Below are 18,216 nucleotides of genomic sequence, written 5' to 3' on the forward strand. Positions count from 1 at the left end.
TGGGGTTGGTATGTCTGCCTGTGGTTTTGGAAAATGGAGTTTTGCTGCAGTTCAAGTAAGTTTGTATGGAATTCCTACAAAGTGATCCTGTTCATTTTGTGGTTATTACCGAGTCATAAAAAGTATGTATCAAGACTGCCATTGCTGTGATGAGTCTTTGACTTCGCTGTGTAACTCAATGCACAGTAATGATTCAATTCTTTTCCATCTGTAAAAAAAGAGCTGTTTGAGGCATTGCTGTTTAACAATTTCCAATTATTTGGATTATTTTTAAGATATTGTTCATGAAAATTTGAAAATGGGGTCAGATGGGGAAAGTGACCAAGCTTCTGGAACGTCATCTGATGAAGTTCAGTCTCCCACAGGAGTTTGTCTCAGAAACCGGATACACAGACGAATCTCAATGGAGGTAATTCACTTTTCATACAAGGACCATTTATTTGACAATAGAGTTGGGGGTTGCTTTAATTGTTTGTTGTCACTGATTGTCTTCTCAATTAACTTTAACCAACCATTCTGCCATATATTTCATGCAGAGAGCATTATTTTCATACTATTTAAATTTGTCTGCATTTGTCACACAGAAGGATGGTTATCTTGCACTGTTTATGTAATTTTGTTAATTTTGAAAATACAAATATATTTTGAAACTTGAATTTTTGGGAGGAATTTCTTAAGTGTAGCATTTGAGCAGCTTTCTGTTGCATTGTGTGCGAGCCACTGAATGCATTCAAGATGATACATGGTTTAGACATTTTTTACTTAACACTGTTTTTCTAGTCTTTGCAAAACTAATGCTACAGCAGAAGCAATGGTCTTGACTGCTTCAGCCTTTTCCTCTCTTCCTGTTTTTTTTTCATGAACGGAACTTTACAGGATGGTAAACAAAAGGAGGAAAAGTACCTTATGAATAACTGTGCACATAATTTCCTTTATTTATGGGTGTCATTATGAATACTAGCCACCCTTGTGCTTGCTTTGTTGTCATTTCCCTTGGTGAACTAAAACAGAACACTTCCCTTTTTCTAGAGTGTATAAAAGTTACAGTTATAATGACGTCTTTGTTACAGAAGTGCGTAGAATTTTTTAGTTGCTGCTTTATAGTGTACATAGCAATAAGCATAGCTTAAGCTGTAAGATTCTCCATTCAAGGTTCATAGCAAATACTGGATTGGGAAACTGATTTGGATAAGTTACAGTAGGGAGTCCATGCCAAAAATGTTTTATTTGTGAGGCGTTCCGTTATGCTTGGAATTCCAAGCATATAGTGCAGATGTTATTTCAAAAATGTGTGAATTCGTTGTATTAATTATTTAGATAGTTTCTTGCACCTGGGAGGTTTTGTATTCAAATTCTTAAATTTCTATGTTATTTGTTCTCCTGGCTTTGCTTGCTGAAGTTTACTTGCTGAAGTGAGAGCAAAGGTGGTTTTACTGGTTTATGCAGGATACTTAAATTAGGGAAAAAACTAATTTGTGAAAACCTGCTTATCAGAATGTATGCTGGAGAAACTAAAAACCAAGGAAATTACTTAAAAGGATTATTTACTTTTTGTTCATTGTCTGTTTCTTCTCCATTTTGATATGCATATTTAGAACAGGAAAAATAAAAGAAATTAATGATTCATAATGAAACTAACAAACTGAAATGGAAATCCGTCAAGTCTTCCAGAGAGGGCTAAGAACCTTTAAAGGATTCTTTTTGTATTGGAATTCAAGAACTCCAAAAGAAATTAGTAAAGATCTCAGGAATAGTAAAGGTCAAGGAATTCCTGTGTAATTTTTCAGAATTTTTTTTTCAACTAAAAGCATCTTTTCATTTGCCTCTTCAATTTTAAAACAATTCTAATATTACTGTTTAAGAGGCTTTGGGAAGCTTTTAAGTTTTGTTTATGCAATGCTGATTTTCTCACTTTCCTCCAAATTCCAAATGCTTGCTTCTGACTGTTGAAATTAGCATTATTTCTTCATTGACTTGCTCAGCCAATGAGAGAGCAAATGGTTTTTTGGCGTCTATTCATCTATATTCTGTAAGAATTGTAATGTTTCCCTCACTGTTAGTATTGATACAGTGACTTTAGATTCCATGCTGTTGTGTGCAAACAAACTCAGTTCTGAATTTTAAGAATAAGATACGGTTTTGGTGGACTTAAGTTTGCTTTTTAGAAGTACTTTGTAGCAGATTAGGTTGGACTTGTACCTGTTTGTGCATTCCAGAGGGAGGAAAATGCAACAATCTCATAGCTTTGGTTAAAATACCTTTCTAATGATAATCTTTTCAGTCAACTTTCTCATTTCCTAAGTGAAAAGGCTTTACGTATTTACATTGTCTGCCTGTATTTTCCTCCTTCTGTTTATCCCATGGGTCATTTTCTGTCAGTTTTGACAGATGGCTAGAAATCTCAGATTCTGATTCTCTATTAATTTCTATGAAAAAATCTTTGCACTGGGAGACATTGCTAATGTATCAACTGCTAGTTAAAAACCACAATATCCATCGTGTTTTGAAAGATGTAAATCTACAGAAGACCCAGTTTTACTCATTTTGCTCTTTCTGGAATGGGATCACTTGCTTCCTTGACCTTTGAGGGAACCAAAGCAAGGTTTCTTTCCTCTTGTAAAGAGTTTTGCTTCTATGCCTTGTGGGATTTGTGCCGTGGAGCTGGCTGATTCGGTAGTAACAATGTGAATATATAAAGAGAAAGAAGCAATCTGTGTTGTGAAGTGAGTTTCTATTATTTCAGTTTTATTTTGATGGCGATCAGTTGTCTCTAGACATTGGGTAGCCTGAGGACGTACTCCCTTTATAGCCATTTATAATGACTTATAGCTGTATGCTTATACATTACAGGTTGGAGTAAATTAGTACATGTGTGACAGAATGTTTTTGCTGTAGTCTGCTGAAGTCATTAGCCCCAGCTGAAATCCAGTGTAGAATGTATTTGATTAAACATCCACAGTTGGATAACGGCGATAAAGCAATATTCGTTGTTCCTCCTCACTAAGATGAATGTGCCTGTCACACTATGGCTGGTCCTTTCTTGGGTTTAGTTTGACCAATATTTGCTGTATTTATTGTGGTTTCGTACATTATTTCTTGGTTATATAAGTTTGGTTATTTCTGCTGAGATGACAGAAGTCCTAATTCGTTTTGAAGATAACTAATCAGGTAAAGTTGAAACTTTGACACATCCTTTTTAGTTACAAGAATTTTGTGTATATAACCAAATTTTTTATGCTCAGCTTGAACTTCCTCTAGAACTCCGAAAATTAGCAACCCAATCAGATTTTATTAAATGCTTGCTAAAAAATTGCATACTGTACTCAAAGTGCTAATTAGCAAAAAAAAAAAAAAATTCCTGACACATTTTGTCCATTAGAATACACATTCTGATTTTAGTGCCCATCCACACTGCAGTTAAATAATGCATAGCTACAAATAAAATGTTGTCAAAGACCTGACGTATTCTCTGCTTCAGAATATATAAAAGATTCTGTTGGGAAATAAAACTTGATCTTTCCAAAATTTTCATATAGAGAAATACAAAATAGAGAGTGGAGAGAGAATTGAAAAATGTGTTTGTTAAAGCAGAATCTCCATAGCAATAGAAAGCAGAAATTTCATAACATTAAATTGTCCTGCTTTAGATAGGAAATCATCATACTGCAATGTAACCTAAGTATGAAACATGTTAAATATGAAGTGGTGATAGTGCAATGAGAAAGAACCCTGCTCTGCAGTGAAAAGTCTTCTGGGGTGAAAACTTTCCATGCACAGTCACAGCCATGGAAATACCAGCTTTCAGTCTGTTATATCCACCCCCCCATTCCCCCATCAGTTACAATTTAGGCCAGCGTGACAGAGAGATGATAATGTGGTTGCTTCTGAATTCAACAATGCTGCAGTTGTGGTTCGAGATTGGGGTTTTTTTTAATTATTGTTCCTTGTTATCATGTGCTTAGAAGACAGAGAAAATACCAGAGTCTCATTGTGTTGCCTAGATAAAGTTTATTTTGCTTGTAATCCACAGGCTACAAATTGTTGGTTAAAGCAGTTGCTTTTTCATTTTCTTTCTCCTTCCTGCCACTCGTTCAGGCGGGAACCATGCTGACAGTAGGTGTGAAGAGCTTGGCTTCTAACAGCTGTTAGGTTTTAATTTAAATGTCTTCTACTCTCCTGCTAATATTAATGATTGTGTACTAAGATTTGTTTTGTCAAAAAAAAAAAAAAGGATAGAATAATTTTTTTTGTGTCAATGATACAGTTTAAGAATATCTACATGTATATCTCTATTTTAAGTTTAGGTGCTTTCGTCATGCAATGAGAAACATTTTTCCAGATCATGGAACTATAGCTCAAAGCATTTTTTGTTTGATTTTGCTGGAAAAGAAGTAATGAATTATTATAAATAAAGAAGTAATGCATTAATGTAAAATCACGTTACAAGCTGTAAGTGTTCACTGGGGGCCCTGTGCCCATGCAGTGGATAGTGAGTGCATCATTAAGAGCTGTGGTGGATAAAAAATAAGGAGAAACAGTCTGTGCAAATTGAAACATCTGTTTCCCTTTCCCAGAAGTCCAAGGTCTGTTAGCTGTCTTAGCATGTGAACTGGCAGAGGGCCATAACCTACTGTTCACCAGCCTGTTTCCCAGATATTTTATCCTGAGAAACAGTTCTTATCCATCTGACTGTCACATTAGTGACAGAAGTGTGTTCCAGATCAGACTGCTCCTACCACACTGCTATAGGGGATAATTCTCACCTGAGAGGATTAGTTGCAGGGTTAGTACTTGTAGCTGAACAGAAGGAAATACAAAGGCTACAAATTGATGCTGTAGGCAGGTGTGTGTTGTGATGGTCACCTTCCAAAAGTGAGAATGTAGATGAAAAATAAGGTTTTTTTGAGCTTCACTCTTTACCAGGGTATAACTGCTTAGGGGGTCTTGACACACAGCCTGAGTAACTCAATGTGCTGTTGGTCCACCTGGGCAAGCGTACCTTCTTCTAAGAAAAATACACAAAATTAATTGATGTTTCAGCTGATAAAAGTGTTAAGAATTTGTTCATAGGCTTCAGATTAGAATGTGGTTTGTAGGTCCCCATTCTCACGTGCAGATAGGGCACTCTCAGCTCCATTCAATTGTTTAAATGCTTGAACTGCAGACTGGATGCAGTACTGATCCAGCCTTTTGGTCATGGGCAGTACAGTATTTTCTTCTGCCATTAGTTTTGGAAGGAGGAAGCCACTTTATCCAAGATAGCCTGAGCATTCAGCCCTAGGTACCTGGCCATCCAGGAGCCTTCCTTGTATATCAAGCAGGCATTACTACTTGTAGCCTTCTCTGAGCAAAGTTTCTTCCTTCCCCCTTCCTTCTGTGCTTGGCAGCAGCAGAGCTCTCTGTGCCATATTTACTGGGCTTTGTCTAACTTGCTTCTCTCTGACTCCTGAGAAGCAGTAGCTTTTCTTCTGATTGTCACGTCTATGAATCTAAGCACGTGATCACCTACCAGAAGATTTCGGTACTAGACAGAAAAAAAACAGAAGCTGAAGACAATCAGGAATTCTTTTGCTTTTCAGTGGTCACCGCACTATCTCCATTCAGTCCTGCTTGTATCATTTTTCTCAACCTTTTTCAAGGTTACTCTAGAAAATGTGTTACCCTTTTTGTAAACTCCTGCTTTCACATCTCCATGACCTTTGATGGTTTCAGAAGGCCCCTTCTAGAAACCCAGGTGCATATTCTAAATTACTAGTATGGTTTTGATTAAGCTGATGGACCTCCTTTTGATCTGTTCAATTGGCAGACTCATTTCTTTTACAGAACACTGACGCTACAACAAGTAAAAGAATTTCAGCTTAGGCAACAGATGAGTTTAACATGCTTTTTACTAGACTTTTTCAAAGGGTAACTACCTTTGTTATCAGCAGTTAATGCTTTTTTTTGGCCCTTTTGTTGGGAACCTGTGTCATTCTGGTGCTAAAGTTCTTGCATTCCACTTGCAAATACTCCTTTAGAAAAGTTACTGCACTAAGCAGTGTTCTTTCTGTAAGGATGGATTATATGCTTTTTTGGTTTTGTGTCTTGGTGTCTTGGGTTCCATTTAGGAATATCACATTGGATGTGTTCAGTCATCTATAAAACACATCTCTCATAATCAGAGAAGTGCATCAGATGAAAACTCAGTAATGGGGTGCAGTTTCATACCATGTACTCCACCACACTTTAATCCAGGAAGGTCAGATTTCTCATTTTCATATTCATATTTTTAATTAGCCACTTTTTTCATGGGACTTACTTTTTGGTACTTAAAGCGTTGTTGATGATGTAAATGCTAGTGTTAGTAATTAATACTACACAGAACTGTTTTAAAGGTCCAGGTTTGTGTTTTTGCAGTGGTGTGTTCTGTTTCTCTTTTTCCTGCCTCTTGGCCTCGTTTTTCTTACAACCTGGTAACCTACAGTACCTTTTTTCCTTTCAGCGCAGTTTCTCTTGTTACTGTGTTACAGAAACTGATGAAAACATACAGAAATCTATGTTTAAAAATCAGGAAGGTGTAGTAGTAAGTGAGGCAGAGCTTGCTTTCTTAGCTTCTGTTCCTGCGCAGCACCTGCAGCAGAGTCACACAGCCACCGACCCTGAACTCCAGCAGGGTTGATACTGAGGCTAATGCTACGGAGTGGTACCTTGATAGGTGGTCATTTAGCAGGCAGACAAAATCAGACATGATATCTTCATGGTTGTTACTGTTTTTTACATTCTTCCTTATATTCTCTAAGTTCACTTTGTGACAAGCTTTCTGATGGAATAAAATAATAACCAAAACAAACAAACAAAAGAAAAACCACACCAAAACCAAAGAGAAAAACCAACCAAAAAAAAAAAAAAAAACAGAAGAAGAATTTTCAAGTGTTTCTCTTATAATCTGTCACAAATTTCCTGTGTATTTATATACTTGCTGAAAGGAAAGTTAATGTCTCACATTTGATTTTCATTTCTCCTTTCTCATATTTTTCAAAACTGGTTTTCTGACACATGTATTTGTTTTGTTTGGTTTCATTGGATGTGAATAGAAGCTCCTGGAAGGCAGTTTGTGAACACTGTATTTGTCCTGAACAGTTTAAACCTTTCTCTGTAAAACTAATGGTAAAGTAAATAAAATAACAACCTGTGGGTTTTTTTTTAAAAATGTGCGAAAGAGCAGGTTTTTTTCAGCTAGTTGGTAGCCTAAACAGCATATCCATGAAATGGAAGTTCTCACTGAAAGTATTTTGACAAAGAAAGTGTTCAGAATTCGTATTTTTGCCTGCTTTAAAAAACCTATTGGCCTGTAATTCTAATTAGGTGCCTTCAAAAATAGTAATTGTTGCAAATACTACTGAAAAGACGCTTAGCACATTTCCTAAGTTTTTCATGGTGCTAAAATAAATAAAAACAAAGATATCTGTTTGCAATACTGGTTTCTATTATTTTAATTTTTATATTTATTATATTTCTGTAATTTTATTTTTCTCATTTTTATATTATTTATTTTACATTCTTATTTGAGGGCCATAGCTACTGTAGATATTGGCAATAACCTTCTTCAGCTACTGGCAGTCAAGTCCTTGCTTTGTTGATTGGTGATAGTAGATATTCTGGGAAAATGTGACACCTAGTCCCAAACCAGAGATTTAACCCTAGAATTTGTAATAATAATAATAATAATATTTCACTTATTGCACTTGGCTCCTTGTCTTTGCCTGGCATGTCAAAATCCAATCTGACAAGCTGTGTTATGTTGGGCAGGAGGCAGACAACATGCATTGTCTGTGGTCACTGGTATTTCTTCTGAGTCTGAAATGGCCTGTGGGCTCAGTCTCATGATAAAATCCCTGAAAGTGCTTTCTGTACTCGATTGGCATATTTGGAAAAAAACCTTTTGATTTAATTGATTAATGAATTCCACTGTATTTAGGGTCAATTCTGTCCCAAATGTAAAAAAGCCCCTTGGTTCAGTACTCAAAATTGATGCTTTCTTAAATTGTGCTGCATTTCAACAGACTTGCTGAAAACCCGCATGGATTTGTGGTGTGAGATCTAGCAGTGATCCTTTGTAGATGGATCTTAAGATTGTATTTTCATTATTGCTGCTAACAGAAGAAGTTTTTTGATTACCCTTTCCTCAAATTCAGCAGAAAAGTAATTGAATAATTGTGGTTTAATGTTTCCAGTAAAATTGTAACAATAACAACTTTCAAGTATAAAGGAAAAATCTAATATTCATATAGAAATCACGCTGCTAACGCAGAAAAAAATGCACTTTATGCATCATAATGAAATTATAGCTAAACCTGTCAGTTGTGTGGGGGAATGATGATGGCTTTATATACATATAAGGAATACCAGTATAGATAACTCATCCCAGCTGTTAAAATAGTCTTTTTGGCTACAGCAATTGAAGCCTATTTATAAAGGTATTAAAATAGAGTGCTGCAAGGATGCTATAGGTTTCTTTTGGTGCATGTGTATGCTGGTGTTTTTCTTAGAGACCTTGAAGGTCTACAGAGCTGTAACCAAATAATAGTTTTTTACAAAAATGTTCTCTGGTTTGGGGTTGGTTTTTTGGGGTTTTTTATATATTTATTTTTGCCTCTAGCAGTCTTTTATGTCATAATTCTGTAGAGGATCCAGTTGGCTTCAACTGCGCTGTCATTTGAAAAAAATGCACTGAAGTTTGATAAGGCGACCTTCAGAAAAAAACTCCACATGGTATCTGATACTAAAATGATTCAGTAAATACATGTTTAAGAGTTGTATATTAGAATGTTTAAATTCTTACTGGCACAAGCTAATGTCTTAAAATGAATTTGTTTGCTTTGTGTACCGTGAGGTAGCACATAATACGCATTCTTAGTTAAAATATGCAAGGAAAGAATAGTGTAAAAATTCAGTTGGTTTTGGAGGTTCTTTTACAGTAGGCATGTAGTGAAGTTGAATTGTGTTGCACAGAGGGTTATATGATGCAGTATCTTAGATGTCATTAAGCATTCTCCAGTGAACAAAAGCACAATGAGTTACTAGTGAGCAGCCTGTGGTTGCAGCTGAGATGTCTCACTGGTGCTCACTAAAGCTGGTGAGAAGACTAATTCAGACCCATGCTTATAAAAAGAGCATTTTCATTTGATCTACAGTGAATTGTTTGGCCTTCAGACTGATGTCTGTAGACTTAGAAGAACAATTGTTTTTCCTTTGTGGGGCTGTAACAAAATTTCATGGATGGAATTTAGCAGAATCAGCTCTTAAAAGATAAACTAAAATTTAAGGGAGGAGTGACCAGCAAGTTGTCTGTTGCCATGTAGTAAGTACATACCTAAGTAATGGTTGGTCTGGAAATGTAGCTCACCAATAAACGGAATAGCCAAAGCAATAAGGATTGGTGTATCATGATTGCAGCTTGGCAGTATAGTTTGTGTCATCCAGTGACAGAGACAGCTTCCTACTCCCCTTGGCTCCTTACCTTGTATCAGTGAATTATTAGTTCCTTTGTTTGGAAGGGGTAGTTATGAGACTTTCTTGCACCCAGCCCTTTCTCCTCCGAAAGCAATGGGAACATCTGGCCACAGGCAATGAAATAATGGCTTTGGAGATACTCAGCTGCTAGGTTTGCAAAATTAAACGTTCAGTAAGAGAGAACTGAGGCTGATGTTTATCAAGGCTTTCCCTTCAAGTTTTTCTGACAGGACACACAAACCTTCCTTCTCTTGCTGCAGTTGCAGTTGTGAGTGTGGTAACAGTCTGAAATGGCCTATCAGTTCAAAGATCAGCAGCACTAGTAGTCCAGTAGGTACAAGAGAGACTTACTGTTGGAGCAAGAAAGGAGCGCTCTGCAAACTGGCACATTTGTTACAGGTTAAAAATAAAAGTAGTCTGGTTTTCATTTTTTGCTTTTTGTAGTGTAGTTAAAATTGGACTGGGAAGACCTCAACAAAGCCTTCCTTGGGGCAATTTTCTGGTTATGTATTTTTTGTGTTTAACGATATTTTTTTCTGTTTCATCATAAATATTAGTGTTTCTTTTCTAAATGTGCTATGTAAGTCAAAGACATAATGACTTGCCAGAAGACAGACAAACTTCACATAAAAAATGTGAATGTTTCAAGTTACTTCTTTTTAGAGCAGTTTTAATATGTAAAGTTCAGAAATTGTCTATCCTGAGTTAGAATCATCTTTATCAACTTCAGTGAAATTAACTGAAATGTATAGTGCATCTTGGCCAAAAAAAAAGGTGAATTAACAAAACCCACAAGTTTTTTTGCTATGATACCTGATTTAAAGTGGAAGGTGTTAACAGTGTTCTTTCCACAAATAAAAATAAGTTTATTTTTTTGACAGGGTTGAAGAGGAGTGAAAATTATCTGTTGGTCAGGAATTAGACTTCCTGGAAAGTGTCACAGTGTGGCACTACGTAGTATTAAATGTTCAAGTCAGGCAATTATAAAAGGCAGTAGAGCTGGTAAGTGTGTATTATGGAAATAGGAAAAGAGGACAGGTAGCTAAGGAAAAAGTTGACAGTCAGAGGTGAAAAACAGAATGAGGTAACAAAATTCTAGTATTAAAGTCTTGTGAATGATTTACTATGGGTGGCAAGTGAAGAAGCTGATGTTTGCAGTAGTATTTTAGGCCATCCAGAAGATGACCAGAGGTAGTGAAATAAAAAAAATTAGGATTTTTGGAATTTACTTATATGTGTGGAAAACAGGCCAAGTTTGGGGGCAGGGTTGTATTTTGTTTGTTTGTTGTTCATTTAGAAGACAGGTTTGTTTACGTAAAATGTCAAATTCCTCAGCTCACAGAACCTGCACAATTTAAGTTGGAATTCCTGCCTCCTTTTCTTGTGCCTAAGCATAAGTAGTCAGTGGTAGACAGAACTTCCACATCAAGTTACAGCAACACAGTTGGATGTTAGCCAGATGAAAGAAAAGGCTGGACAAAGTGTGGCTCTTCTTAGAGCATTTGCTGTGGCTGGCATTAGAGATAGATGACAAAGATAAACACAAGTTAGGGTAGTTTATCTCCACGGAAAACAAAGTGGTGTTATTGTCACAAGTGCTTACATGTTTATCTGCCATGAGGCACAGTAGGACAGATGTGAAACTCACTTCAGACAAATTATAAAAATAGATGCATTTCTCTGCCAGTAATACCAGTAGTAAAGCAAAACTGAGAATAAGCATTGCATATGAGGGTAGAAAATGTGGTTTTAAGTTTAGAAGGAGGAGGAAAATGCCACAAGCATTCCAGTTCCCCTAACAAATCAAATGGTGGCTGAATATGTTCTCCAGAGTATAATCTGGAACTGGATCAAAAAATAGCTCATTAAATAACAAACAGTTAACCATAGGTATGTGATCATTTAGAGTAGCACATTTATTGAATACTGATGTATTTTTTTGCAAGTTGCCCCTAAAGCTAAGCATAAAAGAATTAACTAGAAAATGCTATGAATTGACAAAAGCTTTTTCATAAATTAGACCTCATTTGGAAAAATAAATCTTAAGTGAAATACAAGAAAATAATATAGTTTTAATTCTCTAAAAGATTATTTGTTTTACCTGAAGTATTTTGTTGCCCCTAAAAGCTAAGGTTTTGCATTCCAGTAAACCCTTGCTTCTTAAGAGTTATAAGTAGTGTACCCAGATTCTCTCTCTTAAGAGTTGATGGTCTGTGTACACCGCTTACAGATCTGTTGTTCTTAAAAAAGGATATATAAAATAACATAGGGAGTTGCTCTAATTTACTACCTTCAAAAATTTAGAAGATTTATGAAGGGATGCAAAATTAGTGTTAAAAAAGGACTTTTAACTTTGTAGTGTTGACAGTCTCAAAGAGCATAGGGAAAATTCAGTGCTGCCATTAATTTTACATCTTTCCTTGTGACTTCTTTAAACAGCATTGTAGCAAGGTATTTTATACCTTGGTTTAAGTTTTTTAGTTTTTTCTTTTCTATGGGAAGTGCTAGCAGGTCATTATATTCAGTTGATCATTGAAATAAGTGTGAACAAAGTCCTCTGTCCAGAAAGTCTCTCATTGCTTCACAGAATTCCACAGAGATTTAAGACAATTGGAAATTCTTAAAAATCTCTTTCCTGCTGTTGCTGGCCCTCCAGCCTGGTGTGACACCAAAACAGCAGCAAGCCATGTGGTTTAGAGGAGCAGGTTTTGCTGCTGGTGAAGCAGCCATGGCAGGGTTGCCTGGGGTGGCTGCAGGAGCAGCAGAGGGAGCGGAGATGGCAACTTCATGGAACGGGCAGGCCCAGGCTTCCTACACCAAGGCCAGACTCGCCCTAAAGGCTGCTCAGCACCAGCAGGGAAACAGGTTCATTCCCCTGGGCTTGACAGCTGACCCAGCTGGCCAAAGGGCTATTCTGTGCCATCTGGCATGGCACTCGGCAAAAAATAAAAGCTGGAGCAGGAGGGAGGAAGGAGGACATTTGTGGCTGTGGCATTTGTCTTCCACTTCTTGAGCCATGTGCATGCTGAAGCCCGGCTTTCTGGGAAGCCGTTGGACACCTGCGTGCTGAGAGGAGCCTGTGAATCAGTTCCTTTTCCCATTCTGCTAGGGCATGCAGCTTTTGCTTTCCGTGTTAAACTGCTGTTACCTACACTCACAAGTCTCCTCGCCATCCTTCAGTCTTCTCTGCGTTTCGTGGGAGCAGAAAGTGAGCGCTCCACTGGGTGAAGACTGGTCACCAGGGTCGGCCCACAGTGGGAGAGCAGGTGTCCTGCTGCCGTTGTTGGATGACCAGGCTGCCCGAGTGTCAGCAGGCTGCCTGGTCTTGAGCAGTTAAGGCTCAAAATTGGTGGGTGTGTGGTAGGTTCTTGCTTTTCTTTTAACATTATCTCAGTTAATTTAACTGGGTTTTTCAACTGTGTCAGACTGATGTAATTTTAGTTTCCAGTTTTTCTATTTAGCCACTAGGAAACGTTCTGCTTATTCCTCTCATGCACATCTAATGAATCCCCTTTCGTGTTACTGTATAGCATTTAATTATAATTGCTTGCTTTTCCCAAGAGGTGGTTGCTTCAATTATTGCAAAAACTGGGAGAAATTAAGCGGGTACAGACAAATACAATATAATAATTTCCTTCTTTCAGGTATTTGGGTTTGTAGTCTAAATTACTTTCTTCTATTTTGTCTATTTTAGGGAGTTAGGTAAAGGAAAATTGTAATACAAAGAAGACTTATTATATGTAATTCCATAATCTTTCAAATATTGGTGTCATAAAAGGTTTCTGGCTGGTAGATAGCAATTTTAATGTATGGTTTTAAAAAGGCAATCTTGGCTTGGTTGACATTGTGACATAGCCAAATAAGCATGAGTTTTGGAAGTATTGTAGTGTAAATCATTAGGAGGAAAAATCTATAAACTACCTACTGCAGTTTCCATGAAATCATTATGGTTTTCTCACAGAAAAGAGCCTTTCTTTGGCTCAAGAAAGTTAAGGAGAATAGGTACTGTTTTGATTTTATTTATAGCATGGCAAAAATTTAGGCTTTCAGCACTTAGTACTCTTTTTTTTTTTTTTTCTGAGGGGAGAAAAAAAGAGCAGTTGCTGTCATATATTGTCTACTACATTACAAATGTGGGGAAATAAATATTACAAACATCAGGCATTCTAATTCTAAAAAAATGTCTCCTTTTTAAGTTGGAGTGTGTTGATCAGGGTTTTTTTAAAGAAAGACATTGCAGAGGATGGAGATGAGGGTTGTTGTTTTATGTAAAAGTGGATTACTGGTTTTGGGGGTTTACCCAAATTGGAACAGATTTTGGCCTTTGCAGCAGTAAGTACTTGGACTCAGACTGTACTACCTGCTGTGGAGCACCAAATGGAAGTGTGCAGCTGAAGGTCTTGGTTTATAACTGAGGATGTCACATGAATCTCTGAAGTAAAGTCATAGGGCCTGTTGCAAAAATGGCATAGGCAGAGGTTTTGAGAATGAAGGAATAGAAATTCTTTGAGAATGAAGGAATAGGAATTCACTAATAGAATTACATCTACCTCGCAACATCATATTTTCCATGTCTAAAATATTTGTATCTTGTTTCTTTGATAGCTGGGCTTCAAAGTAAGGGATTCTTTGCAACTGTGTGGAATCTTAGACTTGCTTTGTTTCCCTCGCATTCCATGTGAAAAGGTGCATGTTCACTGATGGCAGGCACAGTGCACACTAAATGGCATTATTTTCAAATAGCCATTGCAGCCCTAAAGGCTTCCTTTGCTTCCTTCTTCTTATATACCCATCAACTTTGTATGCTTGAGAATGCTTCTTTGGAGGCTATGAAGGTGAGTTTGAAGCACCAATTCAGCTGTGCCAGCCATGAGTGCTGTGAGTGGAGAGAGCATGCATATGGAGAGCTCTGGGACACTATCAGGTCAGTATTTCTTGAGGCTTTGAGTTGAGGTCCGTAACTTCAACATCCCTGTAAACATTTTCTGTTAAAATCCCTATAAACACTCCTGTTAACAAGGACAGTGGGACTATGTCACAGTGAGAGCACTAGAACAGGTTTCTGTGCCACAAGAGTTAGTAGGTAAGAGTAGGTAAAAGCTATTTTGTCACAGAGATTATAGTATAGTGGTGGTATCTGTTTAGTTCAGGAAGTTACATTGAAAAACTCAGCTCACTTTTATTTTCTTTTGTTCTTTTGGTGTTTTTCAAATTGTTCTTGAGCCATCAGAATAAAAGCAAAAAGCCACTATATTGGCCCAGTGCTGATGTGGGATTACATTAGGAAGGTGAGATAGAGACTGATGCTGATCCTTTTCCTGTCATCCCTGTCTTGTTCCAGCAGTTTCATGGTTTTACTCTCCAAGAGATGTCAAAGCTGCTTTCTTTAAGTCAACATGGCATGCCTTCCTTTGTGCTTAACTGTTGTGAACAGCTACCAGAATTTTCTGAAGAATGCTGTAGATTATAGGATATATTGGGCTTTTTTCCGTGACCTGAAACCCTCTTCAGTGGGAGAGAGGCATTAGCAGAGCCTGGCAAAAAGAAGGAAAATACTGTAGTGGAAAATACTAAAAGGAAAAGGAACTGTTTTACTCTAGGGAATGCCTACAGGTCCTATTTGTTGCTTCTACCACTCTCCCAAAAACCACACAGGCAGTTTTACAATTGCCAGTGTTTTAAAAAATTTAAAATATGCAAGTTGAAAATGAGTTAATAAACCAGAAAGTATGCCAGAATGGAGCCATACTCTGTTTTCTTTTAATTTAGTTTCAAAATGTTGGTCAAAGCTGCCGTTCTGTGAACAGCACTTTTTTTGTTTAAAGACAGTTTAAAAATTCTGTACTAGGTAAAAAATTGACACCGATTTTTCCAGTTGTGCAAAGAAGCTCATGTTGGGCAGCAAAGCAGAAGCTAACAGGCTTTGTGCTCTGTACCTAAGGACGTGTGAGAAGCAAAAGGAGAGCAGGAGGATCAGCTGCCAGAAATTCGTGCTTTGCTGGCCTCTATTCAAAAATTTCTGCCTGTATGGGGTAGCCATCGTGAATAGCATATGTAAATCATCCAGGGAGATATATATTAGCACTTCAGTCCTGCCTGAGATTCAAGTGATTCCCAAATTACCTAGGTATTTCAAAGTCTGTCTCTTTAACGGCTGTTTTCTGCTCAGCCTTTGCTCCAGGTATGTGTACAGGTCATGTATATACACGGTTCAAATACATTCTCATCACTGAAAGCTTAGCAAGTTGTTCACCAAGATCTCAAGTCTTGAAAAGTCTGAAGATCCAGTTCTTTGTCAACCTAAGCCAATTTAGCTGCCGGCTTCCCGGGCTTGTCCTGCTGTGCCTCCCTTGCCCTGCATTCAGGCTGTGAGCTTGTCTGACCTTACACTGAACCTGGTTGGAGCACAAAGCTGGCAGGAAGCTATGCACTTTGCCTGAGAGTTTCTTGATTATTTAGCATGCTGAAATAGTTCAAAGCTGCTGCAGACATGAGTAGAAGCACATGGTCAAGCCTGAGGGGAACCAAACAGGGATGTAGCTGCCAACATTTGTGTTAGCTCAGGATGCCCAGCTGGAGGTGATAGGTAAGACACAAGAGTACCTTCAAGAAGGGTTTACTGCCCCCAGGTCTTTATTGATTAAATCTCAGGTCTACCAGCAGAAATACAGAGTTACTCTTGTGCTGGAGAAAAGTGTGAAAACAGTGGTGCCTCCAGAGATGTCCTCAGCTTCAGGGTATGATCTCTGGGGGTGGATTGTGCACTTTGATGTTGAGCATGACTTTCTTTACTTGGATAAACTACCTACACTGAAAAACAATTCCTGCTGTTTCAGAAATGACTTACTTACATTTCTTGTGAGTCTCGTGAGATGGTGACTGGCCATTTTGAGACAATATTTAATATTTGTGTTTCTTGCCATGTTTGAGATTTAAGCCAAACTGAAAATAAAAACAATGTGCAGAAACAAATCTTCTTTCACCCCCTCCCATTTGGTAAAAAAATGAAGTGATTTTGTTTCCCTCTTGTCTTAGAAATAATGTATGTTTTTGCTGGAAAACTTTACTAGGGAAAAACAGAAAGTGATGCAGAGAAAATAGCTTTCATGTAATAGCATTTTCATTTTAGAAAGATCCTGTAGTAAAGAGTCACAAATATACGAATATAATAATGTAATATTTTAACATCATTTTTACATAATTTACAAATTACATAAATTTAAAAATGCAATAATATTTGTAATAATTGGCTCTAATAATGAAGTGATTCTGTTTTGTTAGACTGGAAAAAATAGACTAAGTTTGTAGCTTTTTTGGAGTTGAGAGAAAGAGAGGGTGATACATTTTGAATTATGGAAACCTCTTCTTATACTAAAGTAACTGCTGTATGAAAAGAAATGCATCCACAAGTCTCTGAATTCTTAGTTTCTGATATTCCAGGTCTCTATAACTATTTGAGTAAACTCAATACATTTACCCACAATGTAGTTATTTGCATTTTAATATTTCATTCCTCTGTCAGAGTAATAAGTTTGCACAGGTTTTTTAACCTGTTATGTAAGCAAGTTGAGGTATTTTAAGAAGAGAATATGCTTTTAAAACCATTTTTGTGAGATTATTTTTCATTGTATAAATATTTCAGTTTTCTATAGTAACATTGCAGATGTTACATGTTTTGGGAAATTCTGAATTCGACTTGTCCCTTCTCTTTCTAACATTATTTGCTGCAGGATTTGAACAAGCGCTTGTCGCTGCCTGCTGACATCCGGATACCCGATGGCTACCTGGAGAAGCTGCAGATTAACAGCCCGCCCTTCGACCAGCCCATGAGCCGGCGTTCTCGTCGGGCATCCCTAGTAAGTGTGATGCGCCTGCCTTTCTAGCCAGCCTCTCAGGGCTTCAGAATCCACTGAACACACAGCCCAGTATTCCATAGGTGTATTTCAGCTTCATTTCCGCTTGGACTTTTTATTCCTGATCATCAGCATGTATTTGTCAAAATCCAGTTAAGAACTTCACATTTTGAATAATTTTTCTTCTGCTAACTCTTTGCTCTCGTATTTCTCAGTGAAGGTCTTGGCCTATTAAAATCAGTGGCTAAACTCAACTCCCAAAGTACATGCTTAAATCCTTCTGCTTTTTAGAGCAGGGATGATCTGTTTGAGCAAATAGGCCACACAGTCTTAGGTCAAGGCTGGGTCCCCTCGTGATTTGGTAGGAAGGCCCTAAGCAGCATAATATAAAGGCAGGTCCTCCTCACTGCTCTTTTTGCATTTGTTAGCAATTTTTTTCTCAGAATTGCTGTGAAGACAATTGTGGGTGTTTTGTGAAGTGGTTTTTTTTTTTTTTTTGGGTTTTTTTTTTTTTTTTTTTTTTTTGGGGTTTTTGTTTTTTTGTTTTTTTGTTTTCTTTTTTAAAGCACATGTTATTTCTTAAAAGAATGAAGGAATAAATTCACACATACCTTTCTGGATTAATGGTTACTTGAAAAAATAAGTCTTTTCCTTGGAGGTGACAGAATGAGTATTCCTATACTATAATTAGAGTATAAGTGCTAGAAAACTTGGATATTTGTACATATAAATCATGCACATCCCTGGAATAATAAAAAAACATTGTCTCATTTTTTTAAAAATTGATGTGTTTCAGTCATAGTTTCAGCTATCAGTGTTCTTTAGTGTTGAGATCTTAAAGAACTGCTAGACTGGTACTGACATACTGAGT

At 37.2% G+C, this 18,216-nt stretch overlaps 1 protein-coding gene across 4 annotated transcripts in view; it reads left to right on the forward strand.

Annotated features, from left to right (window-relative positions):
- The window catches only part of CDK17 (cyclin dependent kinase 17), an 88,761-nt gene that overhangs the window by 53,380 nt on the left and 17,165 nt on the right, over positions 1-18,216 (forward strand). For all 4 annotated transcript variants that reach the window (XM_041474417.1, XM_041474420.1, XM_041474419.1 and 1 more), the window contains 2 exons: positions 276-409; positions 17,223-17,348. In XM_041474417.1, the coding sequence (XP_041330351.1) occupies positions 276-409; positions 17,223-17,348 (260 nt within the window). The remainder of the gene's footprint in view (positions 1-275; positions 410-17,222; positions 17,349-18,216) is intronic.

This window comes from Pyrgilauda ruficollis, unplaced genomic scaffold, assembly GCF_017590135.1.
Source record: "Pyrgilauda ruficollis isolate IOZ18807 unplaced genomic scaffold, ASM1759013v1 scaffold32, whole genome shotgun sequence".
NCBI classification, from domain to species: Eukaryota; Metazoa; Chordata; class Aves; order Passeriformes; family Passeridae; genus Pyrgilauda; species Pyrgilauda ruficollis.